At 40.1% G+C, this 19524-nt stretch overlaps 1 protein-coding gene across 3 annotated transcripts in view; it reads left to right on the forward strand.

Annotated features, from left to right (window-relative positions):
* Positions 1-1615: 1615 nt before the first annotated feature.
* Positions 1616-19524, forward strand: part of cpne5b (copine Vb) — a 137173-nt gene continuing 119264 nt past the window's right edge. For all 3 annotated transcript variants that reach the window (XM_062444962.1, XM_062444970.1, XM_062444978.1), the window contains exon 1: positions 1616-1725. In XM_062444962.1, coding sequence (XP_062300946.1) covers positions 1616-1725 — 110 coding nt within the window. The remainder of the gene's footprint in view (positions 1726-19524) is intronic.

Consider the following 19524-nt stretch of genomic DNA (forward strand, 5'->3'; position numbering starts at 1 on the left):
TGCATTTAGGAGCTGTAGTTATCCAAAAATGACAAACCCATCACTTTCTTGGCAGGCAGTTGCACCAGTTTAACATATTCATCACAATGTGGTTTACAGGGCAGGTCTTAGCCTCATACAACAGGATAATGATGGATGGTGGTCATTAAATCTCTATGTAATTCCCTCCCTGTAATTAACATTGATTTTAAATCAGCCAGCATGAACACATTTTAATTGGTATCTGCATTTATTAAAATGTCATTCACATGCCTCCTCCGCTACAGAAATCTGCTGAATTCCAGACAATGAAGAGAAAATGAAGTAATAGTTTTGACCGATTTTCAAGTATTTTCCAACTTTACCTCCAAGTCTTAATTCATTTGGATTTAACATTGTTTGCTGGATTTACAGTTATTGCTCAGTGAGTATTATTAGAGAACAGTTTTGCACCATTGATGCGTGCTTATTCCCAATCTGAATGTCTATTTGTAGGTCTTTTGAGAGAAATTCAATTTCATCCTACTGTATACCTTTGATATGAAGAGCTGGGACAAAAATAAACTTGAACTTGAACCATTGTTGAACTGAATGCTTTGCTCTGGGAGCTGTCCCTTGCTTTGGTGCTGAATTCTTGTCTGAAAGTCTACAGCAGTGATTAACAAAATGTTTTGCTAGCCAGTTATTGAAACAAAACTGTTTGAGACCACTTAGCATGTGGTGAGACCAATTTAGGTGATTATACCTCTTCAAAATGATTTATACCACATTACCTTTTTAAGGAAGTGGACTGACTCGAAACAGTGTTACATGAGAAAAATGTAAAGATTAGAATAAAAGATCGTCTGAAAAAAAACAACAATATTTTGCCGCTGCAACATGTTTTTATACACCTTCCCTATCAACCATCTTTGGAGCCCTTAGATTGATCCATTTCGGTTCCCGACCACCAGGTTTGTAACCACTGCTCAGTACCATACGCTTTATTACAGCACAGACCCTAAAGTGTCTGATAGTGTCTTTATTTCATCGTGATATAGGATTCTACGCTACATTTTCCTTTACCACACTTGAGAAAAAGTCTAAATATTAAAAAGCATCGGCGCGTAATTAAATTACCACGATGATGTGGTCTCAGTGAACACCATACAGAGGCTTACAGGCAGCAACGCAGGGGCATGGGCAGGGTTGCCAGCACTTAAGTGTAATTCCATGTGGGAGGAGGATGGGTGGGTTTGAGTGTATCTAGTCTTTCTCTTCACATGCTCTGCTGTGTGCGCAGACTGAAGTCAAAGCGCAGAGAGCAGTCCACCTTTACATGTGTTGTGCAGCCGATCGATGAGAGCGCAACAGTAATCGCAGACACTGTCCCCGCATTTCCCTCCTAATTTACGCTGTATGGACAGCTGACCAGTTGCGCCTCTGCTTTTGCCGGTGTCCACACTCACTCAGTGCCCCCTCCCTCCTCTCCAGCTCCGACACTTGGGAAGTGGCTGCCTCACCCGGTCGGACCGGAGGCCATCTGGTCTCTGATCTGGTGTCTGGAGTCACCGGAGACTCGACGCGCTCAGTCGGGGCCAGGCTGTGCGCCTCTCGGATCAGACCCGAGCCACCCCGATCTCTAGCGATGGAGATGATGGAGGGAGACGTTATGGACAAGCTGGAGGACATGTCATCGGTGTACGACTTCGACCCGATCACCGGCAACATCCCCGCTACCAAAGTAGAAATCACCGTCTCCTGCAGGTGAGTTGCACCGTCCGTCGGTCAGGAAAGTTAGTTGTGCAGACTGCGTAGTGAAACAAAGTTATGGCGGCGCCCCACCCAGTTTGTGGGTTTTAGTTAAGGATTGTCCGGTTAGAGAGTATTCTAGGTTAGTTAAATGGGGGGGAAAAAGACACAAAAATAACATACTCTACAGTGGTAATAGCACACGGAACTGTTCTGTTTGGCCATGTTTTGTGGTAAAGCTGCTGATTTTGGGTGGGGACAGAGGACTTAAGTTATTTTACTTTATTTTACTCACCACCGAGCCTTTTTCAGAAAGCTTTTGTATTATTTTCGTGATTGATTGCTATTTTGGTGTGGATTCCGATTTCCGATTTATCTGGGGGTAAAAATAGAAGAAGCCTCTAACTGAAAGCATTTCTGACCTGTGCCATCAGCCACAGGAGCACCAAAGGTGTGCAGCACATGACAAATAATTCTTGCGTGCAGTCTTTTCCCATACACTGTCAGATTTCAAATGTAAAAGGGTGTGCAGGCACTTTGAAGCAAGCAGAGCAAGCAAATCAGGTTCAAAGTATCGTGAAAAATGGTAGCAAAAAGATCTAAATTGTAAAAATCTACCAATCTGAGCATGTTCGTGTTCACCCAAACTTGCTTAGGCTGGTTTGTGTTTTTTTCTCTTTTGTGGATATATACTCCATATGTTTTATATTGAAGCCCATACTATATCTGCTGTAACCACTGCCTGCTTTCAGCACCAGCAGAGCACTGCAAGCCTCTGTCCTCCCTTTTCTGTACTCTTTACAAAGTGCGGTGTGTTAAAGATTCAAAGGTTTACATCACATTCACACAGTGTCTGTGTCCCTGGCCTCAATCTTTGTCATATTCTTTTCATTACTTTTTTTTAGTAAAAAAGTATTTCCTTTAGAGAAATTATTCTTATAAGTCCACCTTTACTAAATGAATCTCCCTGCAGTGCTTGTTCAGTAGGAAAGGTTTAAAAGTCAAGGCTTTCAATGCCTTTTGCTTCTCAGACATGCACTCCAATGCTGGCATGTGTATGCACATTTTCACCACACACTCTCTCATCTTTCTGGTCTTTGATGCCGGGTTTTAGGTTGGTGAGCCATCGAAGCAGAGTGAGTTTGAGCTATAACAAGCTGCATGTGCATTATTGATGGGCTTTCTGGCGTTTAAAGAAGCTTGCTGCCACATCTCTCAGCTCAGAGTTAAAAAAAAAAAAAAAAAAAAAACAGTACATGGAGAGAAATGACTGTTTCAATTTACTGAATTGTTGGTGTTGTGAAGGAAATGGTGGGTGATGGTGGAGAATCAAGGAGAATCAGTTTAGCAAAGTGCTTCGTAAAAGCCTGCATAGTTTCGGATGTAGTGTTTTCCAGCTTAACGATGAAGCAATTGAAATCAATTGCCTCATCGTGCCTCACTGATGCGCAATTAAGCACTATTCAGGTAAATGATCAGTCCTATTCTGGCGACCACCTGCATTTATGCAAATAATTTCTCCGGCAACATGTGTGTACTGATGTGTGTTGGAAAGAGAGGGAGAAATGCAGGTTTGTGGTGCAGATGCCTCCTACCAGAAAAAAGAGGAGTTTGGGAAGAAGAAATCATTAATCGAAAGGGGAGGGTCGATGTTTCTCCCTCTTGCTTCACTGCCGCTTGGTGTGTGCATGTGTGTGTGTGTGTGTGTGTGTGTGTGTGTGTGTGTGTGTGTGTGTGTGTGTGTATGTGTGTGTGTGTGTGTGTGTGTGTGTGTGTGTGTGTGTGTGTGTGTGAGAGAGAGAGAGAGAGAGAGAGAGAGAATAAGCAAAAGAAAGAGAACAAGAAAGGCTGAGAGTTCATCTTAGAAAGGCATATCTGATGCATAGAAAAACATCACACTTTCAATGAAGTGCAAGTAATTATAATGTAATTTGCATTGATTATAGATGTAACATACTGTTTGTGACATCCCTGTCATCGTGCTTGACGTAACATTGCCATGGATTGCAGCGTAATGAGCTACGCAGATGCCTCAAGTATGCAAAAGGTTGTTCTCTTAACCCTACCTCCAGTTTTCCTACGCACACAGCCATTCTTATGGCGTTGTAATAAATGTTTAATAGTGGGTGACTCCTTGTGCAGAGGAAACTAACAGTTATTCATTCTGTCAAATTCAAACACTTCGAATAACAGTTCAAGGCGTCACAAATCCTCTAAATCCTTTGTACAGATGTTGTGTGAGTCAGATTCCGATTGAAGAAAAGAGGCTCCCCATTGGGTCTTCTTCGGTATTCTCCCTTTGTTATATACATGCACTCTGTAAAACCTCCAAACCATGATGATAGTTGTTCCCTCTGGGTTAATAGCCCTTATTACAGGCTACAACCCCTGCTTTTGACAACATATTATCAGGACCAATGGTGAACGAAGAGGGGTGGGTGGGTAGAGCATCTGTGAAATATGGGGCAAATGATAGGAATTGCTTTGTCTTTCATTCAGAGAGGGTGGAAAACTGAAGGATTTGGTCGCAGGAAGCTACAAACAGTGTTTCATTAAGATTCAAATTGTGGTTTTCTGCATCGAAGTTTGGTTTAGTGCCAATGCAGGAAATCATGTGATGGTACAATAATCAATGTTGCATTTTTTATCACATCACATGACATCCCCATCCTCCACCACAGGGTTTCAGTTGCCTCACCTCAGCCATACTTTATGTATGAGCACACAGTCCTTGGGATACTGCTGTCACCATGTTCACATTTCTCACTGTGTTTGATGTTACACATTTGTTCTGTGGGAGAGTTTGGCCTTTAGGGGCTACAATTCAGAAACAGAATAACAGTTTGTCACTTTACCTCACACACACACACACACACACACACACACACACACACACACACACACACACACACACACACACACACACACACACACACACACACACACACACACACACACACACACAAAGGAATTTGTTGCACTGTAATCCAACCTGTGCTTTATAAAAAACTGGTGTTTAAACTCCCACATGGCTTGTCAGTCAATGGTCTGGTTCCTGGGGAGAAATTAAGAGGGGAGGGCACAATTGACATGCGGGCAAGAAAGTGGAGGTGCAAATCCTACAGCCACAAAGCCCAGCCACGGTTCTGTGTTTTCCAATTGTTTAGTCCTTCAATGCCTTTCACACGCAAGTTGAAGTCTCCAATTTCTGCTCTAATGCCCAGCCAATTCAAACAACATAAAGAAGTACTTATGCGTCTAATGTGCCCCAATGTCATTTACCAGTCTTTCCAGTCAGCTGAGGAGAGACTGTCTGGCTTGTGTAATGAAGAGTAGGTTAGTCAATGTAGGAGTGCATCTGCTGAGACTGATATTGATAAACAATGAGCTCACCTGGCATTACTGGTGCTGGAGCCAGTGTTACCAATTCAAGAACATAACAAAGCAGCTACATTTCTGAATTTTTAAAGTCAGTGTTAGGGTTAGGTTAAGAGCCCCCTTGCTTCCACTGGCTATTACAATAAATGGCTAAATCTGGGACAATTTTAAAATTGTAATATTATTAAGGGGTGATTGGACTGAAAACTAAAAAGATCTCTATCTCTATCCCTATCTCTGTTTCTATCTAACTAGAGTAGACATCCGTTTTAAGCGTATATTGAAGTGCATAGGAAATGTGTATGAATGTTTCTTTTTGTCCTTTACATGTATAGTATATGTGCAAGAAAAAAAACAAGAAGTTTGCAACTGCCAACAAGCAGTGAGTCAAAGTTCACATTGACTGAACACAGAACAGAGAGAACCAATTAAACCATTAATGGATTGTCCTTTCCTTGAGAGTGACATCTCTTCTCTTCTCTTCGATAAGGTGAAGATTGATCTTGTAGCTGATAGATTTCGATGTATTTGGTGACTTTTGGTAGTGATTGTTAAAATAATAATGAAATTCTATTCCTCTTGTTAGTCCAGAGCTTGATGACAGTGGGGATGTGGGATTTCTCAGCTTGTTTCCTGAGTGCAGGCGTTGCATGGGTTGCTATGATTACATACCTCTGGTAATTGTCTGGATGGTCAGCATTTGCATACAGATTTGAGTTTATGAGAAACCATGGTTCCAGCCTCTGATAGGTTCCTTCACGGATCTAGGACGGATATCAAAGCATCTCATAGAGTGTAAGAAAAGCCTCGGGGAGATCGAACGCCACGGCTTATCATCACTCTGATTTCCCTCGCTCTTTCACATCACGTCTCTCTAGGTTTGAGCACTTCTGGTGCGAATATCCTGCACCACAGGCATCATTGAAGCTAATTAAGCATATGAAGAATGCTGCGTATCAGACATGAGCTCAGCTTTACAAACCACAACATAATTATCGTGCAGACAAACCTCTACACCAAAAGTAATATAAAGCTCTTTCTGTCCCTTTCTCTCTTGCACACACACACATGCTGAAGCACAACAGACTGGGCACACTGCCTGATGTCACACAGCCTAACTTACTTTAGCTAGTTAAGGAAAATTAGGTGTGGAGAGACAGATAGAGGCATGGAGGGAGAAAAAATAGTGTGGATGGTGAAGCAGCAGATAAACAAAGACAGGCAGAGATGAGAAACATATTGAGGTGGGCATGCATTCATCGCACAATAACTGCAACAGAGGGAAGTGAATTTATTAAGAAATGCAAATGAGTGATAGGGATGTATTGGCAGAAAGCAAGAATCTACAGAGAGAGTGATAGTAACTTTAAACTTCTGCTATTGGCAGGTGATTTAGTTTTATTATCATCAGCAGTACAGGGGCTGCTGCTGATTCATACGTGATGCAACATCTTTGTGAAATGTTGCTGTGTAAAAATAATTTTATCCATCCATAAAAAATTCTAAGAAAAATGGTTTAGTATTTATCTTTACATTCTTGTAAGTGTAAATGTATGCAGTTTTCAATAACAGTGGCAAGTTTTTATGCTTTCTTGTCTGGCCTGCAGTTGCAGACCGCCTGCTGTCTCTTTGGTCCATCCTGATGCCTACTAGGCATATTTGCCCACTGCTACCACTATCATTATTAGTCATATTTTTATCATTATTGCTGTCATTAGGGCCCGAGCGGCGACTGCAAGTCGCCTGGCGAAAGCCCTATTGAAATTGTAATGTTTATTATTATTAGGGCCCGAGCGGCGACTGCAAGTCGCCTGGCGAAAGCCCTATTGAAATTGTAATGTTTATTAGGGCCCGAGCGGCGACTGCAAGTCGCCTGGCGAAAGCCCTATTGAAATTGTAATGTTTATTATTATTATTATTATTATTATTATTATTATTATTATTATTATTATTATTATTATTATTATTATTATTATTCTTCCGACATTTCGTGCCCCAATTTCGCCCCTTTCCCAAATGCGAAAATGCTTATACTTTTGCACGGACGTCCGGCCTCATCCGAAATTCGATATTTTTGGGTGGTCGCACATGGTCGACGCAGAATGGCGGAATAGCGCCCCCTACAAAGTCCAAAAATGCCCATAGGGAATTTTGCTAACTGTATCCTATGCTCACAAAATTCGGTACACATATGTATTATACCCACATATGCAAAAAAGCCTCTTGACCTCATGACCTCAACCCAACAGGAAGTCGGCCATTTTGGTTTTGATTTTTCCCGCCTAAAATTAACTCCTCCCACAGCGTTCGCCCGACCAAGTTCAAATTAGGTACGCAACATCTCCAGACCTAGCTGAGCTTAAGTTGTGCTCTGCGCATCCGTAGGTCAAAGGGCGTGTCTGCCAGGGCTCAACTAACTTTGGCGTGCTCGCCATGTACATACGAGTGGCTCTCACGCCCACATACTTCATCCAATCAGCTTCAAACTTGCTGGACATGATGATGGCTCCGCCGTGAACGTCCCGATATATTCACTTCTCACGTAACTCATAGCGCCCCCCGGTGGTAACAGGAAGTTAACTAAGATTCATTAAAATTACATACTTTGCCCCATCAACTTCATTCAGAACCAGTTGGTGAAGCTACATTATGAAGACTGTGAAGCTACGAGTAATGGCGTCCGTGTGGCGACGCGGCGACCATCAATTCCTCACCATGAAAATACGTTTGGCTTTTTGATGGCTTTATTGAACTCGTATCATCATGAAAATTGGTACACAGGTCCAGGGGGCCGACCTCAACGTCTCCATTCGCTCATAGGCGATCTCACTCGTGTCGCCCCCTAGTGGAAACAGGAAGTGCCATATTTTACATCATCATTGTGCGATTTCCACAAAACTTCACATGTGTAATCACTGTCCCACCCTGAACGCAACCGCTTGTGTTTTGTTACACTCTACTGCCCCCTGGTGGATGAACCATCAACCTCTCATAACTCCTTCATGCTTTGTCCAATTCACTCCAAATTTCACATGACTGATGAGTGGCCGCCCTGAACACACCAGACCACATGTGTAACTACCTGTGACTGCCCCCTACTGGATGAACAAAACATTTCATTTCTGGCCTCCTTCCAGGTTTTTTCTCACTTTCTGCTTCACGCCACAGCCCCGCCATGCCTCAGGCCCCGCGGTGGCATGGGTGAGCGAGGGCCCTCCATCGCCGCTTGCGGCTTTAATTGTTGTTATTATTGTTGCTGTTCTTCTGTGCTGTCTTTCTCCCCTCTCTCTCCCTTCCTCTTTCTCTCTCAACCCAACTGATCAGGGCAGATGGCCGCCCGCCTAGAGCCCATATGCTTAAGGTTTCTTCCCATTATAGGAGAGTTTTTCTTTGCCACTATCACCAACTTCTTGATCACGGGGGGATTTTTTGTATCTTTAAATTTAAAAATATAGTTTAGACCTAGTTTATGTAAAAGTGCCCTGAGATAACTTGTGATTTTGCAGTATATACATAACATTTTGTTGCCTTGGGAGATTTGGCTGTCAAAATCTGTGTGTGTATTTTTGAAATAATTGGTTCCTGATGTCAGAAAGAAGTAGACAAAAGCAGGTTTCTCTTTTAGCTTGAGATTACCAATTGAATATCAAATGGCTGAAATGCCACTAATGTTATCAGCTGTAGCTAGTCAGCTAAATTAACTGTCAGTTAACTCAATGACTTAAATGTTTGTGGCTGTCTTTTTTGACATAATATGTACATAATCCTACAAAAAATGGAGTTAGTTTATAATTCTGCTAACTCCTGGCCTTTGGAGTGCTGATGTAGACAGCAAACTAGTTAGCTATGCATGCTAATGTTAGCAGATTATTCTGGAGTAAACACACCTTTAACCCCATTCCTTATGTTACTATTTGTTGTTATTGTTATTTGGAAAGGTGAAAAAAGGTAACACCCAACTCCAAAGTCTTTGGATAATGTGTATTGCTCTAATAGTACCCTGTATGGCAATGCTTCGACAAGTTAAACACTCCAAAGCTTGACAGGCCTGCTGAGTCTAGTTACGGTTGCGTAGCTATAATTGGACAATCACTAAATGATAGTCAGCTGGATTATAATGGAACCAAATCTGACATCCAGATCTGCTGTCTTCTAAAAATGCACACATGTAGTCTACATTTTAAACTAAGCTCCTTAGCACATTAATATTCTGTTAATACTTTGGTAATTATTCTGTTAATTACTTTATGCGAGTAAAGCCATCTTAATTGGGGCCTGCATATGAGAACTAGAGAAAGACAGACTGTAAAACAGGTGCAAAAACAAAAAACATATTCCATCAGTCAGTTTTAGCTGTAATGACAAATATTTTAAAATTAAAACATGCACAACCTCCTGCTGTAATGCTATTTGGCCTGAAGCTTCGTGCAACAATTGTGGACACCACACTACCATCTCTACCTACTGGTTCCTCACACTCCTCTCACACACACATACAGTACACACATATTTATTTGATTAAGCCCACTCAGTCTGTAACGCTGTGGGAATCATCTGCTTGTAGTTAATGCATTACATTTTTAGTGGAGTAGTCTTCGCCTATTTTCTTCCTTGTTGCCGCCACACAGATCTCGCTCCTGTTAGTGTTATTTTTTAATGCGCATTGCAATGTTATTAAGATGGAGAAGCAGAGGGGACCAGGCACTCTAACACCTGCAACACTGATGAGTCTGCCTCTCTGACTCCAACCATCTCCTAAACAGGCCTGCACTCTTGAGGGCCATTACATAAAATCTGGTGTTGGCAGCCCACAACCTTTCGATTCCACCTCTTCTGCTTTGCTAGAGGATCCTTGTTAGGCTGAGATGTGTTCTGGTTATTCTTTCCGCCTTTCCTTTCACACGGCTCTGTTTTGAAGCCAGTAAACAGCTGTGTGGTTACTACTGTGTGTGTGTGTGTGTGTGTGTGTGTGTTAACGCTGCTTTGGAAAGATGCCACCTTCTACAGCAACACGGTTCATTTGGGAGACAAATTAAAAGACTGTATGAAGCTTACAGGCAGCACATATTAAATATGTATCAGAGTTGTTTCTGCTTACAAAACAGTTTTTTCTTTTTCTGACAACAAGGCTGAATTGATCTACAGAAAGCTTATTGTATGTCCGAGTGTCTGTGTGGAGCAGTTTGCATACAGAAAACATTTCGATGCTGTTACAACATGAAGCACTCTCTTCTCCTGACCTGGCAGAACCAATCAATTATTTTCTAACCCTCGTACTTGATATATCCCACTAGAGTGAGTGTGGTGCAAACAGAAGATACATAATTTCCAAGCACCACTATCTATCACAGTTCAGTGCCGTTCTTTAAATTCGCCTTTTAGTGCCCTTTGTACACTGAATGACGGATTGTAATGCTTTTACAAAATCAATACAGCGAGCTGTGGGCATGCTGAAAAGATTATAAATGAGTCTATGTCAAGAGCTTGTATCTACATTTTAAAACCCATATTCTTCAGTTGGTTGTTTTATATGAATATAAACAAAATGTCATATTTATTGACCCTAAGTGGGCCTTTTTCTGTTTCCATTACCATGATACTATAAAGATGCTAATTTTTATCCATCACTCCTCATCCTACACCCAATAATCCCCTCCAGGTCTGACAGGAGTACTGTTCAGTTGTCAGCATCTTCACACAGCAATGGCTATAATCAGCTCTGTCAACTTTGCTGCTGAGAATTAACTGTCTCATTCCTGTACCCATCAAATTCTTCCATCCTGCGTACTTGTATCAAGCTTGTATCGTACAGGATTTTTGTCCAGAGTGAGAGAATATCCTTGAATACAAACTAGGCCTTGTGAGGCTGTTGTTGACAGCCACTGAACATAAGTGATGTTAAGTCCAAAGGAAGAAGGGTAACACTCTCCACAAGTGTTAATGATGGTTCACTGTCATGCTGGCTTTAGTGGCTGAGAGGCTGAAATAGGGCTTTGATCTGTGCTCTCTGGCTGACAGGCTCACTGGCTGATTGGCAAGAGTAGAGGAGTCATGGGAAGACAAAGTCAAATTTATTGGTGAAAGACTGGGAAAATGGAGGAACACTAAACACTCCCTTTTACTTTCTCTTTTTCTCTGTCGTAAATAGCTAACAAGACTGTGACCAGTAAACATGTTAGAAGGCTGAAATGAACTTCATTTCCAGTTTAGGGATGGCGTCTGTGGCCTACATGAAGGCCTGAGAGCCATGAAATGTAACTTTTGCTGTGAAGCAGAAGTCTCTGAATGCTTAGCGAACAACTGTCAGTTAGGTTTGGTTTTAACGGAAGAACATAAATACAGCTACAACAACATGGAGGGTATTTTTTCCACAAAGCCATTTGTGGAAACCCTATTACTCTCCATTCCTGCAGAATAGAGTATCTTATAAAAAGTATTACATTTTTTTCTGAAGCAAAAGTTTTCATTTTATTGGATCTCCAGAAAATTATTATTTTCACTTGAGTCTGCAATTTATAAATATTTGGCTGAAATGTTACGTTCTTGACATCCTAAAAGGACAATGTTCAAAGCAGTTTCACTAAGCCTAGGTTTCCAATTTTATTTTTTTTCACTTCAATTTGGTATTAAAATTGCATCACTGCTCTTTTCAAGCCTGATGCTATCAGTGATGTTACAGTCGGATTTATTGTGCTGCATAAAAGCCCCAGTGCTGATAGTTACTAGAGGAATGTGCTGATGTTTCCATAATGACAAAAGGTGTTTTGCATATAGTGATAAGTTTAAGAACACAGAAGCAAAAAATTGGCATTCCGTGCATATCCCATGCTGAATGCATTTAAAGCAGGTACTTGCATACATAATTCTTCCAACTGGGAAAGCAGGAATTTTGTCTCTGAATCCTCCATCCTGATTCACCTGAATTATCTGTCTAATTACCATCTGACTGGAGTCTACAACTTGCCTGCCTGGTACCCTGATTAGCATTTTATTAAAGTTAGACCGGAGCTATCTGTAAATTACCATTTCCTCACTTTTCTTTTAATAGACAAACTTATTAATGCAACTGGCACCATTATTAGTACTATGAGTGTCTAAAAGAGACAGTGAGAATACAAGTCATAAATATGAAAAATAAGAAATACACACAGACACAATACATATCTTAAAGTCTGGCCTCTGTGCTACATAAATCATCGTTAGTACTTTGAACAAGTATGAATTGTGGAATCACATGTAAAAATCTTTTCTAGCTGAGGTATTAGGTGTCACTTTTTAAAATGGTTAGTATTTTGCTCCCGTTTCCAAAGCAATCTCAACAACATACCTGCCAAAAATTTCCCTTTTTACCTGATATTTAAAGACATTTTTTAAATAAAATGCACTAAAACTCAGACTCCCAACCTTCTGATAAACAAAACACCTGTATGAAAAGTCATTTAGCTGTGTGAATGCACCCACTGTGCTGCAGTAGAAACATCTGTCCACAGCATATGTGATGTAGTAATGGGAGCTTAATAGCTCTCAGTCAGGGCTATTGTGGAAGGTGAGTCACAGCTGTGGATAGCTACCATCACCTAGCAATTAGAAAGATAGGGTTTTTTCTTGCCCACCAGGACCACATCCACTGCAAGTGATACATGCTAATTGAATACAATGAACTAATTTGTTTTGAATCGCATGCCAATGATGGCCATGAACACAGGCCATTGGATGCTTATGGTCATTAAAGAAGCGCCAAGGTGCCAAGACTTTCAAGGTGAAGTCTCTTTTTAAGCTGTCCTCAGCTCAAGTCACTCGGTAGGTTCGCTTATCCAAAAAACATTGCCCTGCACATGCTGAGGCTCATCATGACTTATATGCTTGTTCTGACATATTCTGATAGCATCAGTCTTATTTGAACAAATGTTCCTGACAAGTGATGGTAATTTGAATCTGTGCTGCTTAAAATTAGAAACAATATGTGGTACGATCATGCTGTTATGCTTTATATGTGGTGGGCTCGAGGTATGTGGCCCCAGGTTTGGATCTGCCACTATTTCTCCCTTTTGACATCTGATGGAGCCAATGAGTAGCAGTAGCAGTCCAGCACAAAGTCCCTGAGCTTTTTTACTAACAAATATAAATAAATAAATATATAATTTTTATAACATCATATTAAATGTTTTATGTTGGATTTTCAAGTTGCGTCAACAGTTCCTGGTGAGCACAATGCCCATCTGAAGCATCATTGCAGCAGCTATGGCTTTATTTTCAATATGTGTGCAGTTAATTTGAGATACAAACTACTTTTCAAATCCCTCATGTAATGTGTCTATTGAACTATTAAAGTTGATTTTGACACCTCAAAATAATTTCTATCAATATCACCAGTCTCATATATTTGAGACTGAAAAATGATGTTATTGTTCATAATGCCAGTTTTAGTCAGCATCTTGTAGTTAGTGATGCATGACTGAGAGTAGATGTGAGATTGTTTGCCTATTCCGAGCCCACGCTGCTATTTCAGCTCTGGCTTTGTGCCTCCCAGTGCAGGATGGGATGATTGGGCAAGATGGTCCTGTGTGGTACAGCAAAGCTGGAGATGTGTGAAAAATGCGTGGGTGAGATGACTGGATTTGATTATGGAGCTACCAAAGCCCTGAGAGAAAATAGATAATGGATGTGTGAAAAAATGTGTGTGTGCGTGTATGTCAGTGCATTTATAACAATGTGATTTGTGATGGTTTCAGACAGTTATTATTGAGGATTATATTTTAATTGAAACAAATGACTGTAAATAAAGCTAAACAGTTTGGTCTCCTGGTCAAGGTATTATTTTAATAGTAGCACTTCTGAATCCTGAAAGTCCTGATTGAAACCTCTTTAACGATGTTTTTCCTTTTTCATCTCTTACTAATTCATTATAAACTTGTGAAGTATCATTTTATCTTGGGATTTGTCCAAAAAAAACACTTTGACAGTGTTGGTCAATCTGCTTGTCAGTACATACATTCATGGTTCCCAGAGGAGGAATCGGTCCATCTGACTTCACTGGTCAACCTTTTTTCTACCGCCACCATGTGGTTGACATTTTGGCTTTTGGAGATAAATAGCTTTATGTGGCTAGCCATGAAATTGTAGTAGACACATGCATGGTGCCCAGAAGACTTAAAGGTGTAGTGTGTAGGATTTAATGGCATCTAACAGTGAGGTTGCGGATTGCAACCAACTGAATACCCCTCCCCTTCCAAATGTGTAGGAGATCCTATGGTGGGCATGAAACTCTCTAGAGCTAATGTTTGGTTTGTCTGTCCTGGGCTACTGTAGAAACATGGCAGTCCAGCATGGTGTCATCTATGGAAGAGCACCCACCCCCTATGTAGATATAAAGGGCTCATTCTAAGCTAATGAAAAGACAGCAATTCTTATTTTCAGGTGATTTTACACTGATTAAAACATACTTATGATTATAATGTTCAGTTTCTGCCAACAAATCCCCCTAAATCTTACACATTGGTCCTTTAATTGATCTCCTGACTTTCATTGAGTGCCATCAGCAGGTTAGGTGTGTCTGGTGAAATATCTCAACATCTACCAGATAGATGCCATAAAGTTTTGTACTGACATTCATGTTTCCTAGACAATGAATCCTAATGATTTTGACGATCCCTGACTTTTTAGCTAGAAATAGTATGATGCTGACATTTTTGGCTTCAAGTGAAATATCTTGACAACTATGCATAGTAATTAATATGCTGACATTCCTGTTCCCCACAACAGGATGCATTTTAATAGTTATAGTGATCCTATGACACACTTGATATTGCACCATCATCAGGCCAAACGTTGATTTTGTCGTAGACTTATTCAGGAAAAATACTTGCAAAACTACTGACACTCCCGTCAGCCTCAGCTGAACATTATTTTTAGTACTAATTAGAAAAGGTAACTTCGTAATCTCAGATGGCGAACATGGTAAACATTACACCTGCTAAATAACAGTATGTTGACACTATCACAGTGAGCATTTTAGTATTTAGCCCAAAACCTGGCTGTGTTGAAGTCGAGCTTCACAGAACTCTTATTATTATTTAAATGTCTTCATGTTGTATGTGCCATTGAATGATTTGTGCCATAGCTTTTGTGAGAGTTAAGGCTCATTAGCTACAGGAGCATTAGGGGGAGGCAGAGGTTGGATGTACGACTCTGACATCCACACTCCACAGTGACCCATTTCACTGAAACAATCACACAAACTGGCCTACTTTAAAACAGTTTCCAAACTTTTCCTCAAAGGATATTATTTTTTCACTTTTATTACTTATTAATCATTATTCACTTTTCACTTTGCTTTACATCTTTAGAATCATGCTGCAGTTACTTCAGCATAAAGTTCTAACAGCAAAGTATATTTATATCTTTTTTAAACTGAAAATTACAATGTGTGCCTTCAACACAAATGATACTGTTTCCTATTTTGCCTCTGAAATACCACCTGAAAATTGTTCCTTTTAATTGAACATTTTGAAAATAAGTTGTACAGTACATCACATTTTGCAGCTCACATAAAAAAAACAATTATGCAAACTATAAATTATTAATGAGCCGCAGGGTCCTAACTATACAGTATGTACTGCTGCCTGCTACCTGACCTCTGTTGACTCAGGCCATAGCACAGTTTACGCTCCTGGGACTTTTGTGATGATCCCGAGCTTCCCTGCCAGGCTGCAAGCTCACTGTGTCTGTCTGGCAGGCAGAGTAGGAATCTCCCCAGAGGAAGTCCTGGCCTGAATAATTCAGCAGCTGGTGGGAAAAACGATCCTGCTTGGTTCTGTCATCGATCCGACACTAAAGCAATGCCAGTGCTACAGATTGGAGTCAGATGATTGAGTCTATGAAGAAAGCTTTTGTTATAGGCATAAGATTGATGAGATTTGTAGACAATTATTATATACTTTACAATATGTGGATGTTTGTATCACTCTCATGTATCAAAGCATGTATATAAAGTGTTAAATATTGCTGTCAGCCAAATCATAAGGCAGCTGAGTAACAAGAAAGTCCAAATGATAGCAAGCCAGTGATAAGATGAGAGGTAGTGATGAAGGGCTGGTGTAAGGTTTTTTAATACATCATCCAGCTTTAATAACACTGTGCTGCATATGCTTTCCCCAAAGTCCCCTTTTCTCCTTCTTATAAAAAGATTACCTTGCCTCTTCCTCTATTGCTTCCTCTACATTACCCTCCCCTCCCCATCTGTTCGCTTCTGTCTTTTTCATCTTTTGCGTCTTTCCAACTCGTTTCCCACAGCTCTCGTCTTTTTTTTTCTTGCCCCCTCACTCCTCATTGTTTGTAACTCCTCCCTACCTTTGTCATCCACCACTGCCATCAGCATGTTCATTTTGTGTCAGTGGCACAGCTTTTTCATTCAAGAGGTGTGAGGATAACTTTCCTATAACAATCCATCCTAGTTTAAATGTCCTTGAGGAAAACACTCAGCCTGTTTTTGTTTTTCTTTGGTGACAAATAGTCATCGCTGGATGAAAACATTAGATTTTGGGCTACAAAATCTTTCATTTTTAGCTTTACCATCATACTTCTTTTTCTTTTTTTCTTTTTTAACCAAAATTAATTTGAAAAGGGTCTGTAAATCCAGGACTTGAAAACAACACTAAGAGTCATGCCAGTGGCTCTGTGAAGCTGTACTTGAGCTGAAGATTTACAGCAGCATGCTCACAATTACTGTATATTAGAATACTACTACTACTGCTGCTGCTACTACTACTTCTACTACTACCACTACTAATACTACTACTACAACTACTACTACTATTACTTATTCTACCACTACTACTACTATTAATAATAATAATAATAATGATATTCAATATTTGTTGTAAATTTCATGGTCATAAGTGAATTTCTACAAAATTTCATAGAAATCTATGTGATAGTTGTTGATATATTTTAGTCAGGACCAAATTGGTGGATCAACAAACTGGCAAACATACAATGGCATAGCCATAGCTAGAAAAACAAAACAAAACAAACAAACAAACAAACAAAAACAATACTGGAGCTGAGGTTTGAAGTTATCTCCTGCAGTGACATGTAGGATTATTTTTAATAATTTTTGTGTGATGGCACATAAAGTTGTCTTATTTTCCTCCATATCTCTTTTGAACACATACTCCAGGAAAAGGAGCTGATTACTATGACATTAAAGTCATAATATTAAAATGCCAAAAATAACCATGACTTGTTTTATAGAGACATTATTGACAAATGTCCGTCAGTGCTAACCTCTGTGACAAATACATTGCATTTCCTGTACCTGCTTCACAAGAAAATCTTGTGGTCTGCCAGCTAAATGATTCAACATGAAGCAGCATCTGTGAAGAAATCTCAGGTTTTCATTAGCAGTAACTGACATGCTGTGGGAGCATTAACAATAAACAGTGAGGTTGATATCAATAGGATATGATGACAAATACTGTTTTAATGAATTGTATAGATGACTTAGTTCCTGTGAATGTCTTGCAAACTTAAAGGAAATTCTTATGTGCAGGAATGACTGGAAACTTTTACTGAGAACATGATGAATAAATATTGTGTTTTGATTTCATGAATACCTTAAGGATTACAATTTTAACAAATAAGAATCCACATTCTTTCCTTCACTTCACCCTTTCAATGTATATTTCTACACACAGATGTCATACTCTGTGTAAACAATGTCCAGTTTTACTGAAATACAAACCTGATTTCACTTCATACATTTTGCAAAACCAGTTTATCTCCATTTCAGTTGTGCCTTACATAGTTTATTCAGTGATTTAGAGAAGATAACAAACAGTTATGTTTCCATCTTTGCTACAGCAGCACACACACACTCGCACACATAGGCACGCACACACACAGACACACACGCACACAATACTTGTACGCATACTGCATTGTGTGCAAGCAGGAGGTCAACCACAGAGCAGTATGAATACGATATAGATTCATTCTACACCCACAAACTGCCCTCCTTGCACCAGAAAAATACACCCTCAGTGCAAACCTTTCACCCTCGACACACACATGCATTTCACAGTCTTTTCTTGGATGCAAATTTCAAGGGAATGCTGTGCTGGAGAGATTATTAAATGTGCACAATACAGTGGTCATAGCATGTTGGCAGCACAATGGAGGAACACTGGCTTCTATAAAACTTGGGTTCGGACTCTATACACCAGCCATGAAGGCATATCATATCCAAATAATGCATAATAGATACAATTCAGTGAATATACCCTCTGGACTCATTTTTATAAATGAACAGTATCAGCGCATAGTCTTCAGTCAAGTTAAAAACCTATGAGCTCCCAAAGTTTTACTTATTAGCCTGTGGCAGCCTATTTATGCTGACTTGTACTCTATTCCAAGTCAAGAATCTCATCAGCTCCATTTGCATGTCTTGAAACTCTGCTTCAAAAAGAACCACTCATCCCCAGATACTTATCATCCTTTTCTCAGCCTGCACTCAGAGCAGTCAGAGTTGGAGAGCTGAGGAGCCTCCCGCAGGTTAGAAGGAAGAATCTATCTTATTATTGTGGCTTGTGTCAGATCTCTGTAAATAAAGTCAGCTGTGTCTGTGTGTCTGTCTAACAGGGGGCTTGTTTGTGTTCCCTGTGCAAGAGGAACTCCGTTATACTCAGTCTATTTCTGATCCAATCTCTGAGGACTTCATTTTTCTCCTTCACTCGTTCTCTCTCCATCTCTCTCCCTCGCACACACATTTGGTGACACACATTTTTTCCTCTCCTTTTCTTGTTCTTACATTTGAATTTCTCTTACATTCCTGCTCTCTTGATTTCACAATTTCCCTTGTGCACAGAGACACGCACACACCCAAACCCTGCCCCCGCTGCCTCTGTGCATCTCAGATCTTTTCATAACCTAATTTATATAAGGGAAGTTGTGTTTGAGGAAGTTAGTTTGAAACCCCTTTAGTATTGCCAATCCCTTTGAAATAGATTACGTAAGACTTAATGCAAATCTAGTGACACACTTTAAATATTTTATGTCATAGCAGTAGTTATTATGATGCATCGCTGAAAAGTTTATCCTTGTTCTGTGGCAATTTGTAAAGCTAACTCAGCTTACTCAATTGAAAAAGCCCCATTTCATTTTCCTTCCTCCTTTATTCAAAATGCTGTGACATCAAATTATAAGAGACTTTACAAAAGATGAATTCCCCTATCATCGAGATTACTGCTTTGTGGGGACTTAACAGGGCTGTATTTTACAATAATTACCACAGTCTGCACCCAGCTACTGCTTTTTTCAAGGGTCTGTATATTGTTGAGAACCTCAGTTCATTAAATTTCGGGTGAGGTGTACTTCCAAATTTAGGGCAGGACCATTGTTGACTCAGGGCTGGTGTGTAGGAAGACTTATGCTGTGGGG

This window comes from Scomber scombrus, chromosome 3 (genome assembly GCF_963691925.1).
Source record: "Scomber scombrus chromosome 3, fScoSco1.1, whole genome shotgun sequence".
In the NCBI taxonomy this organism is placed as follows: Eukaryota; Metazoa; Chordata; class Actinopteri; order Scombriformes; family Scombridae; genus Scomber; species Scomber scombrus.